At 56.0% G+C, this 21,358-nt stretch overlaps 1 protein-coding gene across 1 annotated transcript; it reads left to right on the forward strand.

Moving 5' to 3' along the window:
* Positions 1 to 172: 172 nt before the first annotated feature.
* Positions 173 to 20,595, forward strand: ADORA1 (adenosine A1 receptor). Its single transcript, XM_016211599.2, has 3 exons — positions 173 to 289; positions 1,109 to 1,488; positions 19,782 to 20,595. The coding sequence occupies exons 2-3, from the start codon at positions 1,148 to 1,150 to the stop codon at positions 20,419 to 20,421; spliced, it is 981 nt and encodes a 326-aa protein (XP_016067085.1). The 5' UTR covers positions 173 to 289; positions 1,109 to 1,147; the 3' UTR covers positions 20,422 to 20,595.
* The last annotated feature ends 763 nt before the right edge of the window (positions 20,596 to 21,358 follow it).

Below are 21,358 nucleotides of genomic sequence, written 5' to 3' on the forward strand. Positions count from 1 at the left end.
GTTTAGCAGAGGGGGTGGGGAAGGAGATGGAGGGCGAGGAGGGAGGGGCCCGCGGTGCCACCCCGCCACCGCCCCCCGCCCCTCTGCTGTGTGGAGCTCGTTTGTCACCCGGCTCCTGTGCTGGGGAGCCCCAGGGGAGTCCCAGCAGCTTCATCCCCCGACCTGCTGGGTCGGCCCAGGTTTCTCCAGGCATCCCCGAGCTGGCGGCTGCGGAAAGAGTCGGGCTGGGAGGGCTTTTGGACGGAACTGCTCAGGTGGCTGTGAGCTCTGCCAGCTTTGGTGACCTTGGGTAGGTCTGTGTTTCCATTGGCATTGGGGCTTCCCGAGAGGGATGCAGGAGAGGGCTGAAAAAGGTGACTAGAAAGCCCCTTCTAGGGGCAGGGTGGGCGAGGTTCCCCGCAGAGCTGGAGCGGGGCCAGGGCTCTGCTGGGAGGCTGGTGCCCATCGTCTCAGGTGGGCGGCCGAACGCTGGGGAAAGGGGGCCCTGCGCCCCTGCTGGTGCTGAGCCCAGTCCCCCAGACCCACGTCCATCGGCTCGTCCCAGGTGTGGAGCAGGGCGCTACCTCTTTAAAAGCGTCCAGGGCCGAGCCTCCGCGCACCATGTGATTGCTTGAAAAGGCTGGGCCGGCGGCACTGCAGCGGAGCCGGGAAGGCGATGAGCTGCTGCGCGCGCGGTGCCCAGAGTCCAGCGCTGAGCGCCTCTGGGAGCTCTGGGCAGCACCAGGTGCCCCCAACTTTGGGCACTACCTCTGGGACCCCCTGGCTGCCAGCAGGCAGGCTGGTGAGCTCCTGGCATCCTGTTCCGTGGGCATAGGTGGGCAGAGCCAGGCATGGGGGACCCTGGTGGGGTGTGTGCAGCGGAGCTGCCTCACACCTGATAAAAAAGCCAGTGGAGGAGTGAACGCTGCTATCTTAAGTTGCTGAATGAAACCTCTGGGGGTGATAAGGGGAGGGACAGAGATTAGGCAGAGAAAGGGCCAGGGTATCTCGCCAGCCTGGGAAGCCACTGACTGTGCCAAGTGCGGTACAAACCCAAAGGGAAGGGACTTCCAGAGCCCCTGTCCCCTCCCAGGTGCAGGCCTCCCAACCCCAGGCTTCTTGATCATAGGTGCCGACTGTCCGCTGATGTGCCCGGCCTTTGCCTGCAATGCCGCCCTCTGTCTCGGCCTTCCAGGCCGCCTACATTGGCATTGAGGTGCTCATCGCCCTGGTCTCTGTGCCTGGGAATGTGCTGGTGATCTGGGCAGTGAAGGTGAACCAGGCGCTGCGGGATGCCACCTTCTGTTTCATCGCATCGCTGGCAGTGGCTGATGTGGCCGTGGGCGCTCTGGTCATCCCGCTTGCCATCCTCATCAACATTGGGCCACAGACCCACTTCCACACCTGCCTCATGGTCGCCTGCCCTGTCCTCATCCTGACCCAGAGCTCCATCCTGGCCCTGCTGGCCATTGCCGTGGACCGCTACCTCCGTGTCAAGATCCCTCTCCGGTGAGTCCCGAGCAGCAGCGGCAGGTGCTGACCACACCCATGCTAGGTGGTGTGAGGGCCGTCTAGAGATGGTAGAAGGTGGAAACAAGACCCCAGAAAGCCAGATGTCCTCTGGGCCATTGTGCCCAGTCCCCACTCTGCCTCTGTGCCCTCTGCTCTGTGGTGCTGGGCTGAGCTGGGGTTGAAGCAGGAGGATGCTGGGTGGCTGGAGGAATGTGACCCTGGCAGTGCCCAGGAGCCCCCAGCTAAGCTGCTGCTGTTCTCAGGACACGGCCAGCTGTCCAGTCTGGAGCGGGGGTTGGGGGGGCCGGCAAGACAGTCACAGTGAGTGCTGGGCAGAATGAGCTGAGCCCACCAATCTCTGGAGAGCGGAAGGGGAGAGCAGGTTGCTGGGGGGGGTGGTCGTGCGCCGAGGGTGGCCCTCCAGAAGCCAGAGGGCTGCTCCCCCAAGCAGACCCGAGAGCCTTCCTGCAGACATGCATCTTGCCAGCCGGCTCCACCCTCTGGGGCTGAACTGTGGGCCTAAGCCGCCAGCTTACCTCTGCCCAACTCCCACTGCTGGGATCTCTGTTGCAGGCAGGAGGAGGGAGAAATGAGGGTACCTTCTCCTAATGCTCTGTTCGGTCACAAAACCCTGCAAGTCTTTGCCAGTCACAGCAGAGGGACTCATGCTGTGCCCAGGCAGCACCAGGGTGGGTGGCCTGATGGTGGCCATCCTCATGTGGGTGTCTAGTCCACCCTGGGGCTCCTCGCCAGGGCTTCCAGGCCACAATCTCGTCACCAGGCAGTGCCTGGGCCACCAAGTGCCAGTGAACGCCTGGGCCCACTGCCAGGCGGGCCCTGCTGGGACACTCTGTGAGGGCCCCTCTTTAAGTCTCGTCAGCAGTAGAGGTGCTCTGGCCATCACTGGCACCTGCCATCCCTGGAGTAGCTTCCATATCTGGGACTGGGGCCTCTGGCCTCACTTGGCAATTTGCCCAGGCAGGCCTAGCCTCCCACGTATCTCCCGTTTGCATTAAATTTGTGCAACTTTTTGAAGCTTTTTTTCATGCACCATTTTTTCCTGTTCTCACCGTGATCCTATCAGGAAGCTGCAGTGGGAGCTGGTAAAGGGAAAACTCAGACCCAGAGGGTCTCCTGCTGCTGGTTGGGAGCAGAGCCTGGGTCCCCTTGCTCACCTAACTTCCTGATTCCCCCATGTCCCAGCACCTTAATGCCGGCCCTCTGCCCTGCCTACCTCCCTCAGCCTCCAGGCTTCCCAAGGGATGTGGGGTGAAGACCGCTGCTCAGGGGAGAAAGAGGCAGGGAAGGCCACTCAGAAACTCAGCACTGAGGAGACTGTGCTGCCCTTGGTCCCAGGTCACGGTGGCCGTGAGGGTGAAGCTGGCCTCAGCCCATCTGAGTAGCTGGACCTCTGAGCAGACCACATTAGGAAACACGAATGTGCAGATGTAGAAGCTGCTCCAGAAGTTCTGTCTGGAGGGGTATGAAGCTGAGCAAAGGCCTGGTCCTGATGTGACAGTGGCAGATGTGCCCTCCTTGCCCTGTGGGTGGTGGTGGCTGCAGGCCTGTTCCTGCAGGAGGCAGCTTCTGTGCTCCGGTCTCAAGGAGCTGGGGGTCTTGAGGGGCTGTCTTCTGAGGGTTGAGGCTGTGGCCTGCTTAGAGGCTAAAAAACAGGCTCGGGTTCCAGTCGTTGCTGTGAGTTTCCAGCTGTGACCCCGGGAAAGTCACTAATTGATGTCTTTAAGCTGTGGTTCCCTCGTCTATAAAAGGAGGCATGAATATTGTACCTTCTCCCTGGGACACTGGCAGTTAGCTCTGTGTCCGACATGTTGTGTGCAAGCCACACGTGGTAGGTTTATGTTTGTCGTTTCATCACTGTTAACATTTGGCTCAAAGTGGGGCTGGATAGACAAGCTCTGCCCCGCCTACTCATGCTTTCATGAGTAGCCCCCCCCCCCCCGTTTCCAGAGAAGTGCCAGGCACCGTGAAGTTACACCTGTCCTTGCTTTTTCTCACTTGGTGGGTCGTCAGTGTCCCAAGGGCAGCGACCAGGGCAGCTCGGCATTCTGTCTGTTTCTGCTATTTCTCCAGAAAGCCTAGCACAGTGTCTGGCGTGTAGCAGACACTCAGTAAATGTGGGCTGAACTAGATGAGCTTGCAGAGCTTCAGGTTGAGCTTCAGGCAGGCCTTCCAGATGCCGGCCCTCTAATCAACCTTTTGCTGGGGCTAAGATCTCCATGCTGCCCATCAGCTCAGGCCCACAGTGCCTGGAGTGCCCCATGGAGAGGAACCTTTCTCTTGCCAGGGCCCAGCTCCCAAAGCCGGGGTCCTGGAGGCTGGGCTGAGCCGACTGGCCGCTCTGGGCCCTTGCCTGTCACTGCTTCCTGCTGATCTGCTGGAGTCAGTGGGCTGCGGGGTCTGGGAGAGCACCTCGCAGCCGGAGGGCCCCAGGCACCTGGTGAGGCATGGGTTGGTCAGTCAACCACACATTTTATTTCCTTCCACTTGGCAGAAAGACAAAGAGACAAAGGCTCACAGCATGTAGTGTGATCCAGTTACAAAAATAAAAATAAGTACCTCAAGTGGTAGATTTATCAATAACTTGTGTTCATTTACATGTACTTAGCATGTCATTTGCATAACACCTTCACATGCTTGGTAACTGCCACCCTATTCCCCTCAGCTCGTACTTCTGGGCACTCACCCCGGGGTATCTTGGTGGCTCCTACTCCGGGGGCTGGCTATGGGGAGGAGTGCCAGCAGGGCTCCCTGACCAGTGCCCTCTTTGTGGGCAGGAGACCCAGATGGGTGGGATGGGGTGAGAGGTGATGGGGGTTTGGGAGCCAGATTGACCTGAATTTGAACCTTGCTCTGTTACTAACTAGCTATGCAACCTTGGATTCGACCTCTCTGATCCTTTCCCCCCTCATCTGTTAGACAAAGGGGCTGGGCGCGAGGTCCCCAAGGTTCCTTTCTGCTCTCTGTGGCTCTTCCTTGTCTTTACTCCTGACAGTGCTGTTTTGAGATCCTGGGAAAATTGTGTTCTGTTTTTAGCTCCTAGTGTTAAGAACTAGGCATGGTGCTGTGGTTTTATCTGCTTTATCTCACTTAATGCTCATAGCCTCTCAGTAGTATAGAGGTGATTGTAAATCCCCATTCTGCAGACACTTTTTTAGATAAATTGAGGTCTGAGGTTCAGAAATTTGCCCAGACAAACATCTTGTCAGGAGAAGAGACAGGACTGAAATCCAGACGTGTCAACCGATATCTTTAACCAGTGAGCCCATGTGCATCTTGAATCATGTCTAAGAAGCTGTAGGGTTTATAGAGGAGGTTCCTCAAGGCTGTCAGCAGGGTGATCTTTCTCCTCTGATCTTCGCCAATGTTCCCTGCACCCTGCTCAGCCCACAGGCTCTCCTCCCTCCCTCCTCACCTTCACTCCAGTGGGCACAGGAGCCCCGGTAGTCTTGCCTCTGTCCACAGCTGGAAGCTTGCCCAGCTGGGCTGCTGACCGGGAAGCACAGCCAGGCGTGGGGGAGGCTGGCCTGCTGGACCAGGCTCAGGCGGAGAAAGAACTCTGGTAGATGAGGGTGTGCCAGCTTTTAGGCATCAATGTAGCCCTCCTCCCCCTGACTAGCCTGCACTTTCCTCGACACTTTGTTGCACGGAGAGCAAAGTAATGGGGCAGAGAAGTGGGAAGAAGGCGTTTTGTTTTGTGTTGTGCTCTAACAGAAGAGGGGCGTTAGTGTTTGTGCACTACCTGAGGTGGCCCCATAGAGGGTGCAAAACTAATGATGGGGCAAAGGAGAGGCTTTCTGGAGTGAAGTCCTGGCTTAGGAAGCAGGGCTGGGACGTAAGAGACACGCAGAGGGTTGGTGTTAGAGGAGCATGAAGACTTTCTAACGGGCAGGAGGCAGAGTGTGGGTGCAGGTGCTGGGAGGTGAGTTGTGAAGCCAGGTCATCGACTGAAAGGGAGGGTGCGGGAGGTGGTGATGGGGAGTCACAGGTGTGAAGTCATTCTCTTGGACGTGGGGCGGTGACTTGAGTCAGGAAGCCTGGTGTAACCGGGGCAGCAGAAAGGGCCACTTGAAATTCCTGGTGATGGATTTGAAGCGAGACTCTGTGTGTCTATAGCCAGCTGTGCCCAGCGGCATGGGCAAAGGCCCTGGGGATTCATTCCTTCATGGATTTAGAGGTGACAGATTCTGTGACAGGCATGAGGTCACTGCCTCTGTGGAACTTAGAGACTGGTGTGCAGAGAGCCAATAGGTCCACAGGCAGAGAGCTACAGTTACAACAGAGAAGAATTCGAGGGAGGAAGCCATCCTGGCATTCTCTGTGGCATTCCCTGTGGCATTCTCTGTGTTTGGCTTCTCCAGAGTTCAGGTCAGTGTCTGGAGAGACTCACAGGGACCGAGGACTGAGGTAGGCCGGGGCCCTGAGGCTCAGGGTCAAGAGTTCACATTTTATTCTAAGTGCACTAAGAAGCCTCAAAAGTGGTTTAAACAGGGAATGCCATAATCCCAATTACATATTTAAAATGTCAAGAGACCTTAATAAAATATTAGCAAATGAAATGCAGTGATATATAAAAAGCAAATTATGTCACAACCAAATAGGGCTAGTCTGTGTGTGCAAGGGTGTTGTACTCGCCACATTGATGGCAGGTCTCCCAGTGGTTCCTCTTGCTCACGCCTGCTTCTATCCCTTCCTGTAGTTGGGTAGACAGGCCCCTACTTTCCTGGCCTCAAGGAAGGGGCCCCTCAAACACCCAGCTGGCTTCCGGGGCACCTCCAGCTGCTCCAGCTGTTATCATTTCTCAGGAGGCTCTGGGCTTTCTTAGGCAGGGACCACATCAGAGCTGGGGGTTCTTCCTTCCTTCCAGGCTCCATTCAGGATGAGACACGGTGGCTTCTGGGGTAGCTAGGTCCCCCCAAATCTCTGCCATTCCTCAGCCACTCTTGGGCAAGTCCTGTTCGTGCACATCCTGAGCCTCCACAACCTCCTTTCTCACCCTCATCGTAGCCCCCACTGGTGACCGGGCACTGTGGGCTGTGGCACCACTGCAGGGTGGTCCCTCCCACCCCCTCCCTGCTGCACAGCACAGTCCTGTGACAGCTGCTCTGGAGCACTGAGTGGCCAAGTGTCAGCTAACGTGCAGAGAGGATAGTCACTCAAGAGGCTGGCAGTTATCATCAGCTCTCGCCCAGCCCTGGGAGGCAGAGCGGGCAGGCCTGGGGGCGCGGGCGTTCACTGCCCAGTCAGCTCGGAGAAGCCCCTCAGCTCTCCCATGCTGACACAGTTTCCTTTAGCCTCTGGAGCAGAGAATGCTTTGCAGTGCATTTGGGGGCTTGGCACAGGTGCTGGTGGCAGGACTTACAGCTCTCACTGGGCAGCCCACTCTCAGAGGCCACCATGTCCACTTCTCAGCTCCCAGCTGGGACCACAGCACAGAGGCATCTCTCTCCCCTGTTTTACAGAGATACACCCATGGGAGGAAGGGTGAGAGCAGTCTTCCAGGCAGACAGTTCAGGCCCATGAGCTGTGTCATCTTGGAGAAGCTGCTTAACCTCTCTGAGCTTCCATTTCTTCTTTGGTAAACAGCCTTTCTCACTTCCTCACGGTTGTCATGAGGCTTTCAGATGAGATGTGAAGGGGCTGGCAAATACCGGCACCGAGTAAGGGGGACTGTTACTGTGGCAGATTTTCTGGAGCTTGTTTTACGTTTACCACATGATGTCATGTGGCCCCTGCAGTCCATGGGGTTCAGGTCTGTGTCAAAATGAGCTGCAAGCGCGTGAGGACAGACGTGGTTCTCTCCTGTCTTGCTCACTGTGTCCTGTACCTGGCACATGCCTTAGTAGGTGGCTGAGTCAGTGTCTGTCGGGGAGGAATGGGAGAATGCTTAAGCAGGAACAACCTTGCTGGGGAGGTTGGGCAGCCCTGGAGTATGCTAGTTGACGCTTCATCTGCACCTACAGGGCAAAGGCAGGTCTTGGGGAATGAAGGGTTATTTCATTAAAACATTCCTAAGAGATGGGGGGGTGCTGGGGCATGGAGGGGTAATTGGCCAGCTACTTGGCAAGTTAGGGGGAGTATCCTGGTCTCCTGACCCCAAGCAGACTCCTGTTTTTTGGAGGGAAGGGTGTGAATAGCCCTCCCGATCCCTCTTTGTCTCCTGAGGGCCTCACGCGGTGCAGCTGCAGGCGCTGCCATCTCTGGGAGCAGAAACAAGGCCCCTGGGTGCAGCCAACTCCAAAGTTGCCTCTGGGGAGGAAAACACTCAGTGTGCTTGGGGCCTTGCTCTGCCCAGCAGACATACCTGCCCCAGGGGCCTGTCCTCTGCAGAGTAAACACAACACCTCCCCCCTCCACACCCCCTGCGTTATGGCCTCCTAGGGCCCCCGTGATGACAATGGCCCAGTGAGGGCTGAGAGAAACACAGACACCATTCAGAGCTGCTGTGACAGTTGAGTGAGCCAGTGAGGCTGTGAAGGCATGACCCCCCCCCCATCACTACAGGAGGTCACAGTGGCTTTAGGCAATTAGCACGGGTTGTGTTTACACATTCACACCTTTGCGTGTGTTGAGGGTGTTATTTTTATTTTTAGAAGTCAAAACATACTGCCCTGGGCTCCAGATCTTTCACTGGACTCTGCTTGCTCACCCCTGTCCCCTCCCGCCAGCCCCTTCTTCTCAGAAGCCCAGATATGAGTCCCAACCAAGCTCTGCTCTTTCCTGTGTGTCCCACCCCCACCATTAATCTTCCTGAGGCAGGAACACAATTTACATGTTCAAGTCAGCAAGTGTCTTCTGATAATACCAGTTCTGTCCTCAAGGGCACAGACCCACAGGCTGATAACTCACCAGCTGCCCCTCGGCAGGAGGCCTAAGCAGGCTTGGCTCACACCAGGTACACGGTGCCCAGTCTGCAGTGCTCAGCCCCACACTGCCTTCTACCTGTGCTCAAAACACTTCCCTGCCTCCTGGCCATCTCTTTTGAACCTGCCCAGGCCTTGGAGTTGAGAGGAGTACGACCACACATGTAAACACCCCAGAAATCTGTTCCCTTCTCTTGTCTGTCTAGTTCCTGCTCATTCTTTAATATTCAGCTCAGATGACACCTCCTCCAGAAAGCCTTCCTGGTTTTGCCTTCATGTTCCCACAGGTCTGTATGCTCCCCTATAACACAGCCCTTGTCAAACATCCCTTTCTGTCCTGTGAGCAACTTAGGGTGCCGTTCAAGCCAAGCATCTCTACCTCCACAGTGTCCAGCATAGTTTCTGCCTGTTTTTGGTATCCAGTAACTGACCCAGTGAATCACTGAGTGAATGGTGGTAGCGACAAGCGACTGGAGTGTTTGCTGGGCCCTGTGCTGAATACTTTATGTGAATTCTCTGACTTAAATTCTTGCACAATTTTATGAAGAGGCACAAATAGCATTTTATATTAACAGTATAATATATCCCTATTTTCCACATTTTCTGAGAAAGCTGAGGCTCAGAGAGGTTAAACAACTTGCTAACAGCCACCTACCTGCTAAGTGTAAACAGAATTTTTGAATAAATGATTGAACAGATGAATGAAAAGACCCCTATTTGAACCTTGACTCCAACACTTAATGCTGAGTGATCTTAGGTAAATCACTTACCTGTTTGGGTCTCAGTGTCCACATCTATAAAATGGGCTTAATTCTAATCCCTACTGCAAATATTTGTAAGGCATCACTCTCAAAATGGGAAGGGGGAATAGCTTTATTGTTCAAGGGTGAGCTGGCTCTGGGTGTGTGGGGGAGGAGAGTTAGGCACCCTGACCCCCCTCCCTGCTATCTGCTTTCTGGCCTGCAGTTCATAGCTGCCCAAGGGCTTGCCTGACTGCCTGGCATTGAGCTGTAGATCTGAGTACGGGAGTGGAGTATAGACCCAAGAGACAGTGGAGCAGTGAGGGAGTGGGTGTGCCCCATGCCTGGAGTTGACCTGCTTCCTCTCCGTCTCCCACCTACTGAAGCTGTGGATGGCTCCCTCCAGGTTGCTGGAAGATGAGCGTGTGGCTCACTGATCAGTGGGCAGTGGGCAGTGGAAGGCCAGTGAGACGGAAGCTTCAAGACCCACAAGAACTTCCTGACCCCATGAGGTGGGGAGGCACCTGGGGCTGATCCAACGTGCAGCTGGGGCTGGACTCTAGTCCCTCAATACCAGGGCAGCTCCAGGGCCTCAAGGGTCTCCTTGGGAGTGCATGTCTCCCCCCACTGCTGAAGTTGCATTGGCCAGGAGGGGACATTCTTGAGGCCCCCTTGTCCTGTCAGAATGTGGCCTGGGTCTGAACTCAGTCTGTAGTCAAGACATGAAGAAAAATGTTCAAAGGAAACATCTGTGGGGAGACTCAAGGGTAGGGGAGCCCCCTCCATCATGGAGATGCTGGGAGAGAAGAGATCCCCCAATCCGCCCGGTACGGAGGGGATCTCTGGCTGGGAACTCAGAGGCTGGAGCTCAGGGCCTGGTCTGCCACTGGCCCACCTGACAAGTCACTTCATCGGGAAGGGGACTCTCTGTTCCTGCCTGACTTCTCAGGGTGCCACAGGACCCAGGGCATCTGGAGTCAGGCTGCCACGCTGGCCTCTCAGTCTGAGCTCTGCTCTCACCTTGGCCAAACTCTCTGAGCCTCAGTTTCTTCATCTGTGAACTGGAAATACTAACATGTACCTCAGGGAATTGTAGAGAGGCTCCTATGTAAAAACAGATCTCTCCCCAGCCTCTTGGGCTCCTTCCCCTTTCCAGCAGTTGCTGGGAGGGAGCGAGAGGTGCATAGCGGTGTGCTGTGTGTGTCTGTCTGTCTCTGTGGTTGGGTGGGCATCTGACATGCCCACCCACAGTGAAGTTGAGGTTCCTTTACACAGACAGTGTTGGCCAGCGGGACCATGGGGAAGTGCCTGTGGCACAGCTGGGAGCCACATAGAGCCCTGTGTGCAGGTGAGGGTGTGTCTGGGGCACCCCTTTCTCTGCTTTGAGCCTGTCTGTGAGCCTGAGGGCAGCCTGGAAGGAGAGGGTCCCAGGAAAGGAGACCCTCCATTGGGTGGGGTAGGGGCTCCTGCCAGGTGACACTGTCCTGGACGTCAGAGCAGCTTGGGTGCCAACTTTGTAGCATATTTAATTTTATTTACTTTTGCAAGGCTGGTATCAACACCATTTTACAAATAAAGATACTGAGAACCAGGGAGACCAAGGGACTTGAAAACAAGTTAATATGTAGAAAACTGGGACTTGAACACCTGCCTGGCGGGTGCCCAGGTGAATGCTGTGAGTGATGAACCCGCTGCCTCAGCCACTGTCCTCAGGGAGCTTCTCAGCTGAGACCAGACATAGGATTTTGCAGATGACAAGAGAAATGGGTACAGGCTGAGCTGAGAGGGTGACAGCTGGGACCGAGGCTGCTGGTGGGCGCAGGCTGGTGTGGTTTCCTGTCGGCCCTGCTTGCTTCCTCCCTGGACCCGGGGCTTGTGTGTTTCATCTGTAGGGCTGCCTTGATCACAAGTGCAGGGAAGCTAAATCTGGAGGTGTTGCTAGCAGCATGGCAGCAGAAATAACCCCACCAGGCGCTCAAAGGTGAGAGGTGGAGATGGGTTCAGGGAGGCCCTTTATGCACCACAGGTAGAGGCACCGTGCAGAGAGCATGGGCCAGGCTCAGCTCCAACACCAACCAGCCCTGCTGTGGCCCTGGGCACTCCCTGAACCTTCCTGGGCCGTGGTTTTCCCATCTGTAAAACAGCAACAACAAAAGCCATGTGAGTGGTGCTGTGGGACCTGCTGGCCTGGGAGGTGGGAGCTCCTGCCCCCTTGTCTACATCCTGGTCCCTCCTTTCTCTCCGCACGTGTTGGGTGCTGCTGTCCATGACAGTGGATTGGCCGTGGACCTGGTGGGGATTCACAGTCCTACTTCCTGCGTGACCCAGGACAATGCTTTCCTCCTCCTGGGCTCCTCTGTCAGCCTCCTCCCCAGACGAAGTGGGGCAGAGCTTCTTTTGAGCCAGATACTGAGTGCCACTGGGCTTTGGGAAGCTCGAACAGTAATGGACACTGGTAATGTAAGACTTGGCTCTGTCCTCTGATTCCTCATGGCACCGGGAGTTCAATACCTGAACTGCAGAACAGGCCTTAGAGGCTTCTGACCTACGTTGCAATTCCTGTTTGGCTATCAGCTGAATAACCTTGGGCTAGTCACCCTGGTGCGTGGACCAAGGAGAGGAAGGAGACTGCTGGGAAGCTTGGGCCCTGGTGACCTTGGAAATCTGGGAGGTGGCGACAGATGTCACTTCATGTCACAGACAAGGAAACAGGCTTTGAGAGGTGGTGAGATTCGCTGACAGCAGTTTGAGCCTGAGACAGACCTTGTCTAATGTGGCCAGTGTTTGTTCCAGGTCAACCAGTGTCCCTCTGTCGGGCAAGCAGACATCAGCTCCACAGAGGTCAGGGGTTAGAGGAGGGACAGGTATGGTAGTCAGGCTGAAAGCTGGTGCTGGGCTCTAACTCCTCATGGATGGGACAGTTCCAGAGCATAGAGTTGGAACTTCCAAAGGGCCTACACTGAGGGGCTGATTCCAGTGGGGTGAGAGAAGGCACTTTGGTGTCGCCCTCACCCTGCCCCGAAGCTGCAACATGGGTCCTGCCTGATTTCTGCCTGGTTCAGTCTCTAACGCTCATTGTTGTCAGCAACTGATGTTCTTTTTCCAGCTCTAAGCACTGTGCTTTCAAGCTTTCATGAATGGTAGATGGAAAAAAAAGGCTTTGATTTACTAAGCTTCCTCTCCCACCCTCACACCATCATTGAGATCCCCCATCCAGGGCTCTGGCACATGTGAGTGCTACACAGGGCTTTGCTGAGGTTGGAGAACTGACTGAGAATGAGTTGATTAATCACCCCTCAAAGGTCCCTGCTCTGGGAGGCTGCCAGGCTCCCTGCTGCTCCATTCAGGGGCACAGGCGACACCCACAGAGGAGAACTGGCTGTTCGCCCCCTGCACCAGGGCAGGCCGAGAGCAGAGGGTTGGTCTTGTAGCAGGAGGAACTGGGGGTAGACTCCCGCTAGAGGGCGTTCCTGTGTCCAGGCCAGGGAAGGTCTGGGCACTGGGGCATCAGTCTGCACAGGGTCTCTCCAGCTGAGAAATAGCCCTTTAGGCAGAGACTGAGTCACCCCTGGTTCCAGACAGGCCACTTACTCCAGAGGCCTTTCCTGCGCTCGGGGAGCAGGGTGAAGCTTTGGGCCAGCCAGCGCCCTCTCCCACCCAGTCCCCTCCTGACTCAGACTGATTCTGTACCAAGGTTGAATTTGGTGGGGGAGCTGGCTGCAAAGTGGCTCCTGAAGCCATGCGAAGAGCCTCCCAAAGTGAAACAGTAACTTTTTGTTTCTTTGTCCCTGCACCTGCTTGTATCTCTTTAGGCACTGACTGTATTTCCCCGAGCAATCAGGGTGTCCTTCGGGCGGTGATAACAATGGGTACCAGTTGCTACTGTTCACCTAGCGGGGCCTACATCAGTCACTGCACCAGCCTCGTGGCCACACTGAGCCCACCAAGCTAGTCTCCTCCTCCCGTTGTGCGGAGGACAAGACCCAGGGCCAGGAACTGTGACTTGCTGAGGGCTATGAGCTGTTAGCTTGTGAGTCACAGTTTGTACTCAGATCTGACTCCTCAGCACTCCATTCACTCAACAAATACTTATTTTTCTCTCCATTCCGCGGTGCTCCCTTCATCCCCTCCTTGGGCGAGTAGCAGAGCGTGACATCCTTAGAGCCGGGGCCGCCCTTCCGGGTAATTGAATGTGCCCCTGGGCTCCTCCTCCCCAAGCTGGTTCTCAAGTTCCTCCCTCCCTTCTGCCAGTGCCCAGCTGGTCTAGAAGAGGGGAAGCAAGGCCTGCCAGCACTTGGGAATATCTCACTCAGTCACATCATCCCTCTGAGGACACAGATGCCCTGCAGGGGAGGGGTCTCACAAGGCCAGCTCCCTCCCTCCCGGCCTTGACCAAGCAGGAGGCTGCTCTCGGGGGTCCTGATGTGGCTGCTTCACATGTAGGCCCCCCTTGCTGGGCAGCATGGGTCCTTCTCTGCACTCTCGAGCCCGGGCACAATGAGATGAAACAGTAAACATTTCAGTATCCCTCCAATGTGCCAGCCAGGCTGTGGGATTCTCTGCCACCTCTTGCAAGTGACCATAGTCTGCTCCCTTTCCCCATAATGTCAGGCCTTTCCGTTTGGCTGCAAAAGGAATTTTACCTCCTTTGACACTGTGGACGCCTGGGGAGGTCTCGCTGCGCAGCCACTCACAGGTCATTGGATCTCTGTGCTGACAGGATGGTTTTTTCCATCCCACCTGCTAAGTCAGAAAGTCACCCACAGCAGGTGGGACCATTTGACTGTGGTGTCTTCACCATCCTGGCTTTACCTAGGGCTGGAGAGATTCGAGCCTCAGAGCAGGGAATGGCTAGGAGTGTGGAGGTCAGGGCTTACTTTCCTGAGTTAACTGTTCCAGTCAGATGCCCTCTTCCTCAAGGACCACTGGCCTCTGGGATGTGGGGGCTGCACCTGGCCTTGGGGGTCAGAGAGCTGGCTCCCTCTGGGGGTGGTGAGGAGGTGGCTGCATCTCAGAATCACCCAGGACCTTATTTCAAAGCACAGTGCCTATGCCTCCTGTTTTCGTTTCCATACACCTGGGCTTGGGGAGAGGGTGGGCTCTGTAGACAAATATGCTTTGAAAATGTGCCTTCCCTACATCTGAGAACCTCCTTCCCAACACCCCACTCCCTGACTCCTCCTGGTCAGACCCTCTGAGCAAACAGAAACCCCTCTTTGTATGAGTGGGAGGGCACAGTGGGGACAAGGCACACAGCACTTGTGAGGCCCATGCCCTGCTACCTCTGAGTAGGGGGTTCAGCCTTGGATGTTTCAGCACTAGCTGGCCTCTCTCCCGACTGGGGGCTCCCTTTGCTCAGCGGCTGTGCCTCCCATCAGATGTGTTCCCTCGGGCAGGAGCTGCCTTTCTTCTGCTTGCTCCCAGATGCCCCGATGCAGGAAGGGAATAACCAAATCAGAAGACGGGAGAGTGGGGGAGGCACCCAGAGACTTGTCTTTCCCACCAGCCTGTGGAATTATTTGTCTTCAGTAAGTGACCAGGAGCTATTTCCAAGGCCCATCACACTAATGATCTAATCCACTTACTCTGCTCCTTTTTTCAAGGAGCTCAGGGTCCCTTCCTCGCCGGCAGCTCTGCAGGCCGGCCGTGGGGCTCAGATGGTCCCCTTTGGGATGAGTGACACTGATATTCCCTGATGGTGTGTCATGCCATAGGGCCCAAGCAGCAAGATTCTAAGCAGGATTGTCGGGACCCAGCTGACCTGGCTCCTCCTGGGGCCCTTCATCCAGACTCCTCTGGGCAAAGTTACTGCTAAATATTTGGCCCCTGGAGTCTGCCCAGTGCCTTTGATTGTATCTGGTTTCCTATTCTCCTCTGGGACAACAGTCTCTCTGCAGGAAGTAGTTTAATAGTCTGAAAGCCTCACTTCCCTGGTCTTGAGATCCAAGTTTTTAGTTACAAGTGGCTGAGATCCTTGCTAAGGAGGGAGGCAGGGACGAGAGGACCAGAGCCTCAGATGCCAAGGAAGAGGGAGGAAGACGGCTCAGCCTGCGCCATCCGAGCCTCAGGGCGCAGAGGGTGCCGACCCCTCTGGCCCCCCACTGGCCCTTGGGCCCCATGCCTGAGTGAGGAGCCAGGACAGGGAGACGGCACCAGGTCTGGGGACCCTGCCCTGGTTTCAGCAGGTGGCTGGATGCTTCCTCGTCCCTGGCCTGGCTCCAAACACAGCTGTACTTTTTCCAAACCCACTGTGTGGATTCTCTCCTCTTTCCTTCTGAGTCAACACACACTTATTAGGAAGCTGGTCAGTCCCTCTGGCAGGGAGTTCTTTGTGGTGACTGAGCTCCATTCTTCCTGCTCACTGTCACCATTGGGGTCTGGCCAGGACACAGAGGCCATTTAGGTGTTTACAGTGGAAGGCCTCTGATGCCAGATGATAAAGCACCTCAGTGTCAGTCTGGAACTCAGTCCCCACTCGTCTGGGAAGAGCCCTCGTCCGAGGCTGTGGGCTGGGAAAGGCCACCCCCTGTGTACAGACTGGAAGTGAACTCAGTCGTGAAAAGGGCCTATTCATGAGGCAAAGGACAGTTGGGGAGCTTGGGACACGCGCTCATGGCTCCTGCTGGGATTTCGCTTAAGTTGACCTGCTTCTCTGGGCTGCAGGTTGGAAGACTCCATGGGGGCTGCATCTGGCCAGGAGCCTCTGCTGGTCTCACACTGTGCGGGGAAGCATGGGGCTCTGCCTGCCCTGGCCGTGTTGGAGCTGGCTGGTGGCAGGTGGCACTGGCTCGCACCTCTCCTGAGGCCCTCGTCAGAGCAGCCTTATGTGGCAGGACCTGATCAGGGACCAGTAGTTACCTGACTCGGCGGCAGGCTCCCCACAGCTCCCAGGCACCGGGGAAGGACCTAGGAATAAGTTTCTTCCTCCAGGGCTCTGGCTCTGCCTTTGTGACCCGACCTCCAACTGAGTACCTACCATGTAACCTTCATCTCTGTCACCCGTGGCAGGTCCTCAGTCAGTCACAAATGATTGAAGAGATCATCTTATCATTGAATACATTTTATTTATCATTGAATAAGCCATAAGTAATTGAATAAGTGGTGTATAGATTCATTTCCCCATCTTTACATGTATGGCCCACTGTGCAGATGGTTTCTGAGCACTGCTTAGGTTTTGCAGAGGCCGTGGTGAGCCTGCCCTGTAAAGGCGCTGTCCCAACAGAACTTACATTCTCCTGGACAGACACAGATAATAAAATGCTTGTGGAGGGAATCAGGAAGTGATCAGCTCTATTAGGAAAATTAAACACGGGGATTAAACAGGGGCACTTCTGTGGGATGCTCAGTGAACTCTTCTGTGAGGAGGTGACCTCTGAGCTGAGAGCTGAGGCGAGGGGAGGAGCCTTCCCAGACACCTGGGGATGAGCAGCAGGTGCCAGGGCCCCAGGTGGAAGATGCCCAGATGTGTTCACAGAGGGGCCTCCAGCAGTGGCTGGACTTCACAGCGAGTGCAGGGCTCAGATTACAGGGAAGGCTCGGGAAAGAGATCCTTGGGCTCTGGGAATGGCACTGGCTCTGCGCAGTGGTCTGGATCAAAATCTGAGTGTTGTCTGACTCTTTTCTCCCCTGGATCTTAGGCACTGGGAGGGAGGTACTGGAGGTAGTGTGTGGCTGGTCCCTTCAGTGACACCTTCAAGGAGCTGCCTGTGGACAGGGCCCTACTTGGAGTGTCCCTGACTCCACTTGGCCACCCCCTCCTGCATTCATCTGGGACTGATCACTCCTAAAGTCAGCCTTCTCACTGGCTAGTTCCCAGCATGACCCCAGAGGTGGTGAGGCCTTGCACCCTGATTTTTGAGGGACATTCCACACACCTTGCCCCATGTGCACCCCAGGACTTGCAGCCTCTGCTTTTCTTTCCCACGTGTAGGAGAGGTGGGTCGCTCCCCGGTCCTGGGTGGCAGCCCTTCCTGTGAGAGCCTGCCCCACCTCAGCCAAGGTCCTGTGTCCAGCCCTTTCCCACCATGGAGAAAATAGCAAGAAAAACAGATGAGAACTGATACCCTGAGCTGCAGGGTCTGCTGGGACCTGGCCCTGGAGGAGCCCCAGGAACGCTTTGACCCAGGGGCTCCAGGAAGTCTAGAAGGGCCAGAGGGAGGGGAGGGGGAACCTCTCTAGCTATGATTTGCCTGACCCTGTCTCCCACCTGGGACACTGTCAGTATCTGCCTCCTCTCTTGGTGGGCCATCATTACACCCCCCCATCTCTGTGTGGTACCCTCTTTGAAGAGGGTCCAGATGGTCCCATTTTTAAGCTTGTAGGAAAGAGACATTCTCAATCTGCCAATCATCCGTCATCCAAACGGCCCCCAGTGAGCCCATCGCCCTGAGGGAGAGCTGGTGTCAGAGTCAGGAGACAGGAGACATGGGCATGTGATACCCCATTTCTGGGCCTTGTGATACCCCAATTCTGGGCCTTAAATCTTTAATCTGTGAAACGGATTCCTCACAGGATGTGATGGGTTCCCTGAGGCATGAATGTAAAAGGGCTTGTCAATAATGGATGTGATGTAGACCCTACAGGTGATGGGCAGTGCCAGGACTCTGCCCTTCCTTCTGCAGCTGAGGCTGCCCCCCCCCGACCCCCTGCTGCCCCTTAGCTTTCTTCTCTCTTCACAGAATTATGTGTGTCCCTTTGTTCTGGCCCCATAGACTTGTGGCCAGAGCATCTTTGAGATGTTTGGGGAGCACTTGGGGTCATCGAGAACAAGCCCCGAGCCAGATGTTTGCAGAGGTTGTGTTTGTTGAGCATCTAGAGATACCAGAGATTTTCCAGGTGTGAATGTTTCTAGGGGCTTGGAGGTGTGGGGGCCCAGGCACATGAATATTGGTGGAGTTTTTACAGAGCTTTTCACACGTTATCTCACCTGGTCCTCACCCTTTGATGTGGGTCCTGCTGGCTCGTTTCACAGAGGAAGACTTGGTCTAGGTGGTTGCAGATGGGAGTACCAGGCTGGCCTTCCTGCTGGGAATCCTTGTGGAGGGGATGGGCTTCAGCTATAGCAGAGAACAAGGGTCCAAGCGAAGAGAATCTCAGGCAGGTGCAGCAAAGTGGGCAGCTTTCAGGGCTTGGTGCTTTGGAGGCACAAGGACTCTATGATCACAGGGGAGGGGAGGGGTCACCACACCAAAGATGTTGGAGTCATCTGGGGTCCTCAGTGTCCCCGCTGCAAAGACAAGGAAATTAGAAATGAGGTTCTAAGGTCCCATCTACCTCGCTTTGTAGATGGGGCAGGGAGGGGACCTGATTTCTCCCACCCCCAAACCGTCCCCTTCCATTCCCATAAAGCCTTCATGGGACAGTGGGTTTCAGTGGATGGAAAGGCCTCCAGGAGGAGAGGCACCTTAGGTATCATCTCTATGAAGGAGAGAGCCACAGGCACGGGACAGAAGCAGCAGCTGGAGGGAGGTCCCCTTCACGCCCATGGGTCTCAGTAGCTGTTTACAGGCTCAGGAGGGCACCCGTCTTCCTGTCTTGGAAGCCGCATTGGAAAATAACAACTGGGCAGCTGCTGTGCTGAGCCAGCTCCTCAGTGCAGAGCCAGAGGCCCAGCCTTTGGCACTTTCTCCAAGGCCCATGTGTGGCCAGAGGACATGCTGGCTGCTGGCTGGATTTGCTTAAGGGGAGGTGGGGACATTGAAACCCTCAGCCCTCAGTGGGGTATGGGGTCGTCACCATCCATGGGCTTCTTGTCACTCTTCGTGTCATCCAGCTGTCTGTGTGTTATGATGTAAAATCTCGGTGGCCCCATCCCTTGATATTGTCCCTTGCGTTTCCTTCCAAGTACATGTCACAACCTATAGTTGCTTTGTCGACTAATTTCCTTACTTTTGTGTTATCCATGTCTTCTCCCAAAGTGCAACCTGCACAGAGGCGGGTCCCCCGTCTCACTCCTAGCAGAGAGTGGTGCCTGGGACAAACAGCACTCAGAAGTGTTTGCTGAACAAATGCTCCAGCACGCACATGAGATGCAAGTACCTCCGCCTAGCAGATGCTCAGTGAACACCAGCTTTCTTTCCTGACAGTAATTCCCAAGGGGCTTGGGTGCAGTGACGGGGAGGGGGAAGGGAGGTGGGGGATGGGAAGTGGCTGTGGAGTGTGAGTGGAGCCCGAAGGAAGGTTGTGGATGCTTTTTGAGTGTTGTCAGCCCAGAGGGAGGGTGGTTTGTTCCCCAGTGGCTGTGTGGTCAGTGTGGGCATGCGTTGGGAGGCACAGGACAGCACTGCCACCTTCCAGGCAGCCTCAGCAGCTCACGGGATGGCTCCGAACCTCCGTTTCTTCATCTGCCAGTGCTTTCCCACTCATGAGGGCCATCATGAAACAGGGATGAGATCACCAGGGGGGACATGCCTAGCACACGCAGCAATTTTTACTTTGGTGATTTTATTAAAACTCCTAAAGGGCATCCTTTGCTTACTGTTATGATTTTTATCATTAACCAGGAGAGACGGGCCACCGCATTACAGGCTGTGTCCAAACATTAGATCCTGAAAACCCCACGCTTTAGCCAAAGACACACACTGCCTGTTTCCTGGGCCCTGGCAGGTGGGGCCTCCTCCTGGGGCCGGGTAAGCCTCAGCGGGCCTCACACTCTGCCCTCCCTCCCCAGGTACAAGACGGTGGTGACGCCCCGGAGGGCTGCGGTGGCCATCGCCGGCTGCTGGATCGTCTCCCTTGTGGTGGGCCTGACACCCATGTTCGGCTGGAATAACCTGAGTGCGGTGGAGCGGGCCTGGGTGGCCAACGGCAGCGTGGGCGAGCCGGTGATCAAGTGCGAGTTTGAGAAGGTCATCAGCATGGAGTACATGGTCTACTTCAACTTCTTCGTGTGGGTGCTGCCCCCTCTGCTGCTCATGGTCCTCATCTACCTGGAGGTCTTCTACCTGATCCGCAGGCAGCTCAACAAGAAGGTGTCGGCCTCCGCCGGGGACCCACAGAAGTACTACGGGAAGGAGCTGAAGATCGCCAAGTCGCTGGCACTCATCCTGCTCCTCTTCGCCCTCAGCTGGCTGCCCCTGCACATCCTGAACTGCATCACCCTCTTCTGCCCTTCCTGCCACAAGCCCAGCATCCTCACCTACATTGCCATCTTCCTCACGCACGGCAACTCGGCCATGAACCCCATTGTCTATGCCTTTCGCATCCAGAAGTTCCGGGTCACCTTCCTCAAGATTTGGAATGACCATTTCCGCTGCCAGCCCGCACCCCCCATTGCTGGGGACCCCCCGGAAGAGAGGCCGGATGACTAAACTCTACCTGCCCACAGCCAGAGCATCTCAGCTCGGTCCTCACCTCCCTCCTGTCTAACTTGTCTCCATGAGCCTTCCCCAGCCAGGCTGTGGGGTGTGGATGCCCTGCACCTCGGGGCCCTGCAGGAGGTTTAGGGGGCAGTCCGTGAGGAAGAAACCAGGTAACCCGATGGGAAGAGGAAAGTGGCTCGAGCCATCCCACCTGCCTGGTTTTCCCACGGGCAGCCCCAGCTCCAGGCAAAGGTGCCCCGTGGGCAGGGAGGGCAAGCTCAGCTCCCGCAGGCAGGGGAGCTGTTGTCTCTGTGGTGGTGGCCGTGCAGACCTGGGGCTAGGCCTAAGGAAAAGAGGGGACCCTCCAAGATGAGTGAAGGCCTTGCTCTCCTGTTCCGTAGGAGAAGGTGACTAGAGCCACTGAGGGCAGAAATGAAGGAATCTCAGTCCCTACCTCCCACAACCCCATGTTCCCTGCCATGCTGGGTGCCAGGGTGCCTGCCCCCCCTCCGCCCTGAGCAGCCCATCATACTTGGGAAGGAGGCAGGAGGAGTGAATCCAGGCATCATTTCCGACATTTGCTTTCTTCCACACCAGCCTTTGGAACCTGTAGGGGCTCAGAGCCCCGGAAGCAAGTGTGGAGTGGTGGTATGTGCCTCACACAGCCATCAGGTGGCAGCCCTGAGCATCCCGAGGAGGAGCCTGGAGTGTGACTACCTGTCATCTGGGCCACCAGCTCACCAGGTTCACCTAAGTAGCGTCTATCCCTGCTGCTTCTGGGCCTGATGGAGACCTGTCAACTCTTGGGAGCATTGTGCTTGTCTGGCAAGGGGATGGACAGGGAAGTGGAGAAGGGATGAGGTATGACAGCCTGGAGCAGGACAGAGGAGACCACCGTCCCTAGAGAGTAGGCAGGAAGGTCCCACTGGTATTTAAATGCCCTCAG

Source organism: Miniopterus natalensis, chromosome 21 (assembly GCF_054644295.1).
Source record: "Miniopterus natalensis isolate mMinNat1 chromosome 21, mMinNat1.hap1, whole genome shotgun sequence".
Taxonomy (NCBI): Eukaryota; Metazoa; Chordata; class Mammalia; order Chiroptera; family Miniopteridae; genus Miniopterus; species Miniopterus natalensis.

What these genes read in the sequence shown, in the direction of transcription:
- ADORA1 (XM_016211599.2), top strand. Translation starts at nt 1,148, where the DNA reads ATGCCGCCCTCTGTCTCGGCCTTCCAGGCCGCCTACATTGGCATTGAG. An exon ending in CGTGTCAAGATCCCTCTCCG is followed by an intron (nt 1,489 to 19,781) that starts GTGAGTCCCGAG and finishes CTCCCTCCCCAG; the next exon opens with GTACAAGACGGTGGTGACGC.